Raw genomic sequence first — 12,435 nt, 5'->3', positions numbered from 1 at the left:
CTCTTCCATAAAAAATAGAAGCCCAAGCACCCTCCATGGGACCCACCCTAATTATACATTTTGAAAGATCAAAGAGAATTTTTAAATTTTAAATATAAAAATATAATGTTTCTAAATTTAAAAATTAAATTTAAATTTATATACATACACAAATATTTTAAAAATAATATATAATTTTTTAATATACAAAAATATTTATTATTAAAATAATCATATAAATTGATTTTTCTATTTATATCTTATTTAAAATCATTATATATTAATGAGGTTTAAAATTCATTTGTATTAAAATTTAAAAAATTAGATCCATTAAAATAGTTTTATATAAATTTTTAAGTAAAATTCTTTAAAATTCAAAAGAATAAAAGAATGGTAATGTGTAATATAAATTTTTGAAATTATTCTTTAATTAAAAAAATAAATAATTTTGTATAGCATTATTTTATTTGAAAGTGTTTTCTTTTTGTTTTAATTTTTTTGTTTTTTTCCTTCTGAAAATTTAATTTGATTTAATTATTTTTCAAAAAATAAAGATTACTCAAATTAAAAAATAAAGATTACTCAATCTTAATACATAAGGAGCATTGAGGTTTATTATTTGATTTTTGATTTTTTTAACTTTTATAAAATATAAATTGATTTAATTATTTGAATTTCCAGAGTTTATTGTACCATGCAAAATTAATTAATTTTTTTTAATATTATATATTTATTTCTCTCTCTCTCTCTCTCTCTCTCTCTCTCTCTCTCTCTCTCTCTCTCTCTCTCTCTCTCTCTCTCTCTCTCTCTCTCTCTCTCTCTCTCTCTCTCTCCATCTCTTTCTACCTATATCTATATCCTTCTCTCTACCTCTCTATAAATCACTTCTTATCTCTATCTTTATCTTTCTTTCTCTCCCTCCCCCATTCTCTCCTCTCTCTCCCTTTCTATATGTGTATATCTTTCATCTCTATATACTCCTCTCTCTTTATATGTCCCTTTCCTCTATGTATTCCTCTCATTTTCCACCTGCATCTTCATAGCTATCTAGATATCTTTTAGTCTATATATATCCCCCCTATCTCTCTATTTATTGATTGCAAATATAACATGATTTTATGTGTGGTGAAGTTTGATTATCTTATTGTTTCATTCATGTTTGAATCATTTAAGTGGGTGTATAGTTGATTTGAAGCTATCACTTCTTCATTGATGCTTTCTCATAAATGGTTCAATTGTGAAGTGAAAAATTCCATTGAACAATTAATGCACTCAAGCCAAAAGATCACAATATCAATAGGACAAAATGAAATATCAATCCATCGCTAATCTAATCATTTTTTTTAAAACATTAAATCCTTTTCAGACATTTTTTTTGATAATGATTAATTAAAATTAAACTTAAACAAATAATGATTTTGAACTATTTGTTTAAGTTTAATTAATCATTATTTCATAATCTAATAGTTCAAAATAATTAAATAATAGAATCAATGGTCATGATAGATTTTCTACAATGAGCACAACTTATGGTGGTCATCTATCATTAACACCCCCTAAAGACACTTGAGCAATTAAAGCTCTTAGACTATTCCATAAAGACATTTGCACCATGAAGGACCTTATCTCTTCTAGATATCAAACTCTATGCTCTATTATGTAATAGACATTTATTTAACTTATATTCTTCCCATACAAGAGCTTATCCTAGATGATATGCTTCACAAGTTGGATCTTTTGCCTCCTAGAGCTTAGTGGAGAGTGGCAATGGGATTTTGAGACTATTAGGATTTAGTTGTCATGCAAGTCTTCTATATAGAATTCTCATTCCTTTCTCATTGACTCTTTAATAAGACGAGTCAATGTTGAGGCATCTATTACTATATGCACATTTGCCTCTTTAGACTTCAATGAAATTAGAAGGCGAGAATGGAGTCAAAGAATTTTATTTTGTGCCTATATTATCAAAGGTTGCCCTTAGGAGAAAGGTTGGTTCACATAAGCATTGTACATTGTATCCCATGTGTCCACCTTGTCAACACCTTAAGCCTTTCAAACCTATCATCTAGACTTTTCCTCATGCTTTTGCTTAATTTAATTTGATATTCTTGATGTTCTAAACTTCACTTTTTTTAACCACATGTTAACTAACCACTTTTTATCCAAAACCATCTAAAATGATTTATAAAATATGAAAATAATAAATGTTAAAAAAATTTCCAATAAAAAAATAGAAGCACAACCAATGAGATACCATAATCAACAATATTCTAGTGTGCCATAAAAGACCATCATCACAATGTTAAATGGACATGAAAGCATAATCGATAATGCTAAGGTATAAGAAAAAACCATCATTTTTTATTTAATATATACATTTTTTCAATAAAAAAAACTTAAAGATCCTTCTCAATCCACGTAGAGATAAAACAAAGATAATTATAAATTTAAAAAATAAAGCTTTACCTTTAATTTTAATTTATTTTATTTTAAATTATAATATTTTAATATTCTTACTCAATTATTTGTTTAAATTTAATTTATCATTATTTAATATTTTATTATTTCAAAATGATTAAGTACAAGAACTAATCGGTCATGATAGTTTTCCTTCAATGATCACAACTTTTGATGGTCCTCTATCATGAATACTTCTTTAAACACTCTTGAATCTTATGTTGGTCCTCTATCATGAATACCTCGTCAAATACTCTTGAAAGATTAAAGCTCTTAAACTATTTTATAAAGGCATTGTACCATGAAGGACTAAATCTTATCCCATGAAGGACTAAATCTTATGGCCTATTATGTAATAGATATTTATTTAACTTTCACATACAAGAGCCTAACCTAGATGCTATACTTCACAAGTTGGATCTTTGGTCTCCTACAAGTTAGTGGAAATAGTGGCAATGGAATTTTGATACTACTTTTAGGAATTATATGTCATGCAAGTCTTCTATATAGAGTTTTCATTCCTGTCTCATTGAGACTTAATAAGATGAATCAGTGTGAAGCATCTATTCTTATGTCTACATTTGTCCCTCTAGACTCCAATGGTTCTAGAAGGTGAGAATGGATTCTAAGATTGCTTATTTTTGTTTGTGCCTACATTATCAAAAATTGCACTTAAGAGAAAGGTCAGTTCATCTAAGCATTGCACATTATATCCCAAGTGCCCACCTTGTCAACACCATAAGACTTTCAAACATGTCTTCTAAACTTGTCCTCGTATTTTTACTTAATTCATTTTGATATTCTTGATATTCTAAACTTTACTTTTTTAACCATATATTAAATAACCATTTTTTATCATAAACCATCTAAAATGACTTTCTAAAATCTTTTAATTAATATAATATATTAGAAAATTTTCCAATAAATTAAAAAAAAACAAAAAAACCATCATCACAGGATTCAAATGACCATGAAAACAACTTTAAGATCAGAAAAAAATATAACAATATACATTTTTCCAATTAAAAAACAAATAATGGTTGATATCCTCATCAATACACCTTAGAAGAATAGTATCTGAAATGAGATCTACCCATAATTTACAAGATTACCATCCTTCATACACAAAGCATGGCTTTACTTTTTTACAGTGTCGCATTGATAACACTTTTCAAAAAAACCAAAAGAACTAACCTGCCGGGCAAGATTAGAAATACTTGCCCAGCTCCCAAAACAAAATCCAAGAACTGCGATCAAAACTATTATGCTTATGTTTATACCCATAATTCCATTCCACCCCGGCAACCAAGATGCTAGTTTCTCAGCAGCATTCTGCAAACATTGTACAAGTAAAAAATCATTAATGATAGTCAAATTACATGATTTTCAGTATCCAATTTCATATCAATTTGAAATATTGATGCAAGATTTGTTTCTGAAAAAAAACTGTGTATGTTTTTTTGATCATGTTCTGGATTGCACTTAGCAATTCATCATCAGAAAGAAGAAAAGTGGATTCAATCTAAAACATCATTCAAAAAACATACACAGTGTACAGATTTGCAGAAGTTTGTTTACCTGTCTAGAGCTCTGGGTTCTGAAAACCCTGATGTAGGCAAAACAAGGAATAATGAATACAGAGAAGCTCATTATTACTGATCCGATCATGGAATTCAAAGGTCCAAAAAAGGGGACTAATAAGGCCAAAAACCATAATAGGATTGACACTGGCAACCGACTAATTACTCTGATCAAGTATTTAGAACTGTGCACTCCGATTACTTTCTCCCACATGAAATTCAGTGGCATTACATACATTCCAAAAGCTACTGCCTGCATTCATAGACCCCTATGAGCAAAGGTTGGATTTTTCATTGGATAAAACAAAGTTCACTGCAAGAATTTTGCTATCAAAACTTCACTAGATGGATTTTTCATCACTTGAGGGATTCCCCAATCACAACTTCATCATCTAATGAATGCACAAATAGAATGAAAAATGTTGTACTTACTTTACTATCAGATTGTAATTTTTTAGTTTACCTGGTGGATAATCATGAAACTTAAGGAAATGTCTCTGAAAATGGTTCTCGGAAACACAGACAAGGCATTAGAGTGATCCAGAAGCACATCTCCAAAATTTTTGTAGAGTATAATACAGTGAGGCAAGGTGATTGTCATAACATAAGCTACTGTACATAAATACACATATTTGTATGACTTTGGCCTCCACATAGCGTGCATAATTTCTCTGCAAATTGAAAAGAAAAAGTCAGGGTAGCTCTATGTATAAAGAAACTTAGCAAATATTCATTTGTTAAAAAAAACTGTAATTTTTCTCTTTGAATCAAATCAATGTATGGCTAGACACTTTCAGATGAGATCACATTTGACCATAGAAATGAGACTCGGATTCGGCGTGGATTCGGCGTGGTTGACCCGATTCAGGACTCGACAAAAAATTGACAGGACTCGCAAAAAATCGTTAGAACTCCAGCAAAAAAACCAATTTTCTAGTGATTTTTGCCTGGAGCGAGTTGAGTCAGCCTTGCCGAGTCTGAGCCACCCAGGACTCGCCGAGGGTCACTCAACCTGTGACTCACCGAGTTTTGGCGAATCACTGAACCATTCTCTTAGCATAAGTGGTGCTTGGTTTCATTCAAATGTTCTGTTCAATGCTGATTTCATGGTACTGCCTGTTCTGCCTAGGAACTGCTTTATAACTGAGAAGAAAATATCAATGATGCAAAATAACTTGAAGTAACTGAGAGAAGAATAAACAACATACACAGTAATAGCATGACCTCCAAATGCAAACAATATATTGGTTGTTCCTGTGAAGAACTTCACAAGATCTTGGGGTGCTGAATGCTTCACATTTGGAACCTGATCCAAGCAAAAACAATAAGTGAAATCCCTAGTATGAAAATTCAACAAAGATAATATCTAATATAATGCACATATAATTGTATTTACTAATCTAATGTTTTCTTCCTTTTTTGGAAAAGTGAAGTTATACCTTTCCATGAATGAGGCCAGCAACCACCATGTACCAAGATGTGTAAGTGGTTGTTATAACTCCCATGATAGACCACACTCTAAAATTGTGGAAACTTGGCAGGAGGCATGTTAGCATAGACATAGCACCAAATATAATTGCCCATTCCCTCTTGTTGTACTTTGAATTCAAATAATAGGCATTGCTGAGGAATCCAATAGTATAAATACAATAAAAAAGTGTATTAATCTCTCATTGAATACTAATAGTATTAGAAAATATATATAGACAATGTTTTATGTTTTGTTGGGTGTTAATTACCTTGCACATGCAATGATTTGCACAGTTGCTACACACCCCATTGTTACAACATTGAAAAAGAGAGAAACCTTCCCAAGCCATTTACCCACAAGATGCCCCATCACTTCATGGTACTGCAAAACAGGAAAATGTCGTATTAGCTCATATCACTGATTAAGAAATCCTGATCTTTCGATGTAGGCATTATAACATTTTTATTAGGATTCAATCATTTTCTTTATAAGTCAAAATTTTGATTCATATTTCATGAATACTGTTTCATACGAATCCATCTCTCATGAAAATTAATGATCCACATAATACTTATTAACATCTAAATAATATTCACAAAAGTGAAACAGCTATTTTCAATGAATAATAGATAAATCAAACATAAGGCAATGTATTACAACTGCATATCCTTCAGTACAGAGCACGGAGCCAAAATTATTTCATATAGAACTCTTGCATTGGAATCAATTAAACATCATTTCATCATGAAATTTATAAAATCTTGTAGACATATGATTTCCTCAGTCTATATATTATTGTGTTATAGCTTCTGATATCAATTGCATGAATTTATTTCCTTAACATTTTGAATCAAACTATATGATCCATTAAAAAAAGAGTTTACAAAATCTTGTTGCCTAGCAGTTGCAGACGACCTTATATTGGTGCAAATCATGGATACACACTGGTTAAAAGAGGTAAAACTGAGGACAAAATGTGGCAGGGGTATAAGTTTTCAGATCTCCTATATGAATGGAGAGTATCAATAAGCAAAGAGATCATAACATACCTGGATGACATGTCTTCTGAAATCAACACCTTCCTTTTCCTTGCGAGATCTGTACTCAAGATATAGGCATGCCAGCATATAGCAGGTCCAAATACCAATAATTGCATATAGAAAGTGGAAAAAAATCCCAAGTCCAAAACCCATTTGAGAGTATGAGTATGGCATTGAGAGAATGACTTGGCCAACCTGCAAAACACAACCACGAATGAAATAATAGCTCATTATAACTTAAACCATTATGGAGATAGACCTGCACTTATTTTGGTAAGTTCGTAAACACCATGTACAGTCATATAGGATAATAAATTTAACTTAAGATTTTTCACTTGGATATTACAAGAAAAAGGAAGTGCAGATATAACGAGATCTCAAGAATAAGAGTATGAGATGGTAAAATTTAATATAAAGAGAATGTGCTTTCAATTATTTTAGCAGTTACGAGCTTTGTCAAATCTAATATTAATTCAAAAAAAAATCTTTTTTCATATCTCATTTTGATGATAGATTATGGACTGTGAACCAAAATATTAATAAAAATAAAAATTTACATAATCAAATCTAAAAACTTGTTCAAACTAAGATCCACATTTGTCAATCTACTAACAAAAATATAATACCCACATTCACCCAACAAATAAATGAAAATTGGGTTGACATTCAAACCTCTAAACTTTGCACCCATTTTCTCTGATTCATACAGTGACTGTTTTTCACTTGGATATACCACCAAAAAAAGGTGCCCAGACATAAAGAGATCTCAAGAATAAGAGCATGATATGGTAAAATTTTTTTACTTTTATTTTTTTTTATGGAGGTCCAGACTTGCGAGCATGACAACCCAGCAAGGGCATGAAGCCCATGAGCTACCAGTCCAGCCAGAGCCTTCACAAAGTATTTTTGTCATCCGGGCAGAGCCAATAGGCTGAACCTCTTCAGCTAAGAGTAAAATTCAATATAAGAAAAATATGTTTTCAATTATTTTTAGCAGTTGCGAGTTTGTTAATTTAATATTAATTTAGAAATTTTTCTTTCCTTGCTATATCATTAAAATGATAGATTATAAAATATGATTCAAAATAGATTAAAATTTACCTGGCCTTCTACAGCATTGAACCATGCATCATACACAGAACCACCATGCCAGAGAGTCTTTTGTACCCAAGCCTTGAATCCATGACTTCCTTTGATGGCTTCCAAAGCTGGAAGATTGTGTCCATTTTCAGATGCTTTGGCATTTCCTTCTGGCCCAAGTCCTCCTTCTATGACCTCAGACTCTTTCATTTTTCTTCTAAAAGTTCTTCTTGCTTGCTCACCACTCACAACTATCCTCCACCAAAAGAAGCATTCCTTGGTCAATATTTCAAATTATATTCTAACACCATGTTGAAAAGAAAAATTGCAGCAAAAGGCTAAAACAAAGACAAACCATCCAATTATACCGGAAATTGAAACTCCGTGTCCAATTAGTTGAAACAATACAAGATAATGACAAATCAATGAAAACCGAGTATACAGGCCAGATAGCTCTCTTTTGTTTTAAAATCTGCACAGAATAGTCATTGCAAAAGTGACGAAATAATAGTTGGAACAAATTTTTTATTTATAGACATTTTTAATCCAAACCATTGGACACGTCATTGCATGTTTTTTGTATAGAAATAATCAATTAATTGGATAAACACACGGTTGGCACACTCCATAGACAAGATATACTGTAATATGATTATTATGTAATAGATTAGCATGGCTAACCGTATTACCCGTTCCAAATAATATAATGCAGTATATACATTGTATATATGTGTTGGGATCTGTTACGTGGGAGTATATGCATTCTATATGTGTGTTTGGGAGTGGGTGGTCTGGATAGCACTTGTTAAATGCTATAATTTCATGTGTAGTTTTGGGAGTCTTATCTTCAACGATATAAGTTTCAATCACAATCAGGTTGATCAAGAGTAGCAACATTTACAAAATATTAGAATTATCATGATTAGGTCTTGAAGTTTATCATAATTCCAATGTGTTAGGGAGTCTTATCTTCACTCATAAAAGTTTCAATCACAATCAGATTGATCAAGAGTAGCAACATTTACAAAACATTAGAATTATCATGATTAGTTCTTGGAGTTTAGGGAGTCTTATCTTCACAAATATAAGATCCAATCACAATCAAGTTGATCAAGAGTAGCAACATTTACAAAATATTAGAATTACCATAATTAGTCCTTGGAGTTTATTATCGCTATCATGGTTGAGTCACCCTTGACTTCCAAATAATGGCACTACTTTCCAAGCATGGGGATTAGGTTTGACATGCACCTTTTTTTTTAATGAATATGTGCATTGAATATCTATTAATTAAAAATTATACATATATCCCAAAAAAAGGGGTAGAGGGACACAAGGCCACCCCTTAGAATTCAAATGGGCTAAGCCTGAATAGCTAAATTAGAGGTAGCTGACCTATTTTTTGAATTTATATTATATTTTACAATTTAAAAAGTTGTGAAGTGGAATAGTGATATTTGATATATTTTTTATCCAAATATATTTTTAAAAGAAGATAACAATTTCTTGAAATTAGAGTTGCTTAGGTACAGTAAATAATATATTCAATAAATTTATAAGTAATTGAAATAATTAGAGTTAAGAAAATAAATTAGAATAATTAAATTTTAATCAAGAAATAAATGTGAAGGATTAGGTATTCAGTTTTAGGAATAACAATAAAGAATAAATCTAATGTAATATTGAAATCAATTGTTTCAATATAAAAAATGAATGGTCTTTGTTTAAATATTTGCCTTGAGTATGGATGATTTTCAAATTTATAGTAGGTTGAATTATTGCTCTTGTTGTGGCAATTTTGTGGAACACGGAAACAACTTGTAACCCACTGAAATGAGCTTCTTAATACTAGATTGATGCAAATTATCTCATTGTTATTTCTAATTTTGTTGACAATTAAGGACTAGCTATAGTGAAAAATTCCTTAGAGAAATTTGGTGGGCAAGTCGTTGCTTTGTCAACTCGCACCATTTAATTTATCTCAATATCGAATCGGGGTGTGTCTAAAGCTGTATGCGATAAGGGTTCTCTGTGGTACAATTTTTGGGGGTTTTGCACTGTACAACAGTGACTAATGGTCGGTTCAAACTCTTAAAGGAGTCGGACAGGAGCTATCAGGAGCTCTCAGTCTTGACTTTCAATCAAAATAATATCTAGATTTCTAAACAACTTATTTCTAACAAGATTCAAGTTTGACAACATAAATGTAACAAAACCGAATTAAGCTAGAATCATGGAGTTTCCTAATAAGCTTGAAACTACTTCTAAGTCTAGGAATTTGAATCTAGATTAAGTGTTGAAACTAAATCTAATTACACTTGCAGAATTTGAAATCTAATTGCGCTTACAAAAATCAAACATGACACCTAAATCCATGATCTGACTTAACAACAATTTTGCTTCCATTTTCACCACCAAACTAACCATCTCATTAACCATGCTTTTACCAATTTAATCTACAACAATTACACTATCCAAACAACAATGTGAAACTGAGTATTACTTCTCCTAACAATAACATTCAACTTCAAATCTAATGCTGATTACTAGAAAGAAATTACCAACAGTTGAAACTTAACATCTCAGTGAAAAAGTACCAAAGTAAATTAATCTCAATTTTGAAGCTGTAAAAGAATTGAAATCACAACAAAGATCACCTCCCTTTGATCAAGCGGGCCCTGCTCTTCCTCTGGTGGGATCTTGAAACACAAGTACTGAGATCAATTGTCTACTTTTATTGACATGTACTTCCAAAAGGATGTAAAACAAGTTCTGAGTATTACAAAGAAGATTCAGCTCAACTAAAACTAAGTATTGATATATATATATACATCCTTATTCAAATTTTAAACTAAGGCTTCCCGCCTACAACGATAAAAATGATTACAAAAACAACATGAGAAAAGAAACTGAAAAAAATAAATCAACTCCGAGAGGAAGTTGAGTTATAAATAACGATGATGAAACACGCCAACGAAACAGGAACAGAAAGAGAGATCAAGGAAGATCTTCATTTTGAAATAACTGGAGGTTATCATCTTTCATGCAGTAGTTGCCATGAATCTTGTTGAATTCTGCTTGTTTACTCACAATGTATTTAAAAACACCTAAATGCAGATAAAACAGAACTTGAAGATATAATTCTAATTGTCATCATATTTTCATCATGTAAACAAGAAAAAAGATAAACATTCCATCATAACTATTACTTCTAATATTACTTATAATTAGCAAAGTATTATAGTAAAAAGTAAACAAACCTATATGCAATAAGGTATGGCGCCAGGCATATTAGTCTGAAGATTCATAAAAACGTAAAATATAAACTATAATAAAAAGTGCAATGTTTTCTCCTCATCAAAATTGAGAGATCGTAATGGTCATGTTCTTTTAGGTTGAACCCCTTGTTGGACAAGCTTTATAGTTGTGGAAATTATTGAACACATCAATATGCAATCACGCAAATGTCCTAAAATTTTTTGTTACACATTTAGATTCCTTTTAGTCCTCTGAACTAAAATATTCCTAAATTGAATCTCCTTGAAGTGTTTAGGATATTCAAATGATAATCAATGATGATTGAATGCCTTTGGAAACCATATATAACAATTAATTGTATAAATTATAAATTAGCTCATAACAATTAGTGGAATACATGACAGTCAACAAATATTTTGTTGAGAAACACAGCAAACATTTAAAATAAAATTATATGCATAAAATGTTTAATTCTGAGTTTTTGAAATAGATGAGCAAACAATTACTTATGACAATAAATTAAATCAAAAAACTCATAATAAACTAATAATAGTAGAATTAATGTGAAGAAATCCTTTAGAAAAAACACTCCACCACCAAAGAGATATCAAACTTGTATTAATCAAGAATAAATCTCTACAATGATATTGTTCCAACTATTTTCTTTAGTCTAATAACATTTTAGTGACATTATAACATTACATACAAAATAACCAAATAAAACCATTATCACATTGCTCCAATATATAGAGCAATTTTTAAAAAAAAAACATAACATATATGATTTCCAAAACAATGGATTAAAATCATGAGCTCATATGTAGTGCCCCACCCTGACTCATCCTTCGCTTTGTACATTTATAGACCCTATTAGCATAGCCTAGTTTACCTTATGATAGTGATTGATGGTATCATACTATGTGTTGACTCCATTTATATTTTAGATGCTTATGATGATGCAAGATATTCATGTGGATATATGATATTTGATGACTTAGGTATGGATGATAATACTTGCTATAGATAATCATGATGTATGATGGATTTATATTTCTTGGTGTCTATATGCACTTTCCATGCTAGATAGATTATATGGATTATGGATTTGATGGCATTATGATTATGCTAACCCTACTTCCTAAATATATGTGATGAGTTGGCGTTATGATGTGTTTGGTTGTTTTATGATTGTCTTCGTGATAGGGATAATGACATCACTCATTGCGAGCAGGATATGGCATTGTGATTCTCTATCACTTGCTTGTTTATTTATGATATATTATTGTATATGTTGTATTGTGGATTGGTGGATGCGGGATTTACAGGTACTAGACATCGACTCCACCTAGCTCCATGGGTCTGAGTGTGTCTTTAATCTCAATGGCAAGTTGTCGGAGATGACATGAGTTCCCTTGATATACTCTAGGCTTAAGTTGTCTACCTTGGTTGTCAGTTGTCTTGGTGTGATTCGCCATGTTAGTAAGTTGAGTTGTGATTATTTTGGTAGCTTGTGAGTATTTGGTGATTTATTTAATTAATTAATGTTTGATTAGTGATTAAATTAATTGGT

At 30.8% G+C, this 12,435-nt stretch overlaps 1 protein-coding gene across 1 annotated transcript; it reads right to left on the bottom strand.

Annotated features, from left to right (window-relative positions):
* Window positions 1-3,489: 3,489 nt before the first annotated feature.
* On the bottom strand, window positions 3,490-8,089 carry LOC131059970 (auxin transporter-like protein 3). Its single transcript, XM_059209194.1, has 9 exons — window positions 7,976-8,089; window positions 7,629-7,858; window positions 6,537-6,722; window positions 5,756-5,868; window positions 5,456-5,639; window positions 5,225-5,322; window positions 4,480-4,687; window positions 4,015-4,269; window positions 3,490-3,768 (listed from the first exon to the last, which is right to left on the bottom strand). The coding sequence occupies exons 2-9, from the start codon at window positions 7,815-7,817 to the stop codon at window positions 3,574-3,576; spliced, it is 1,428 nt and encodes a 475-aa protein (XP_059065177.1). The 5' UTR covers window positions 7,818-7,858; window positions 7,976-8,089; the 3' UTR covers window positions 3,490-3,573.
* Between the last annotated feature and the right edge of the window lie 4,346 nt (window positions 8,090-12,435).

Source organism: Cryptomeria japonica, chromosome 7, assembly GCF_030272615.1.
Source record: "Cryptomeria japonica chromosome 7, Sugi_1.0, whole genome shotgun sequence".
In the NCBI taxonomy this organism is placed as follows: domain Eukaryota; kingdom Viridiplantae; phylum Streptophyta; class Pinopsida; order Cupressales; family Cupressaceae; genus Cryptomeria; species Cryptomeria japonica.
This window is presented reverse-complemented; position numbering and strand designations above follow the sequence as displayed.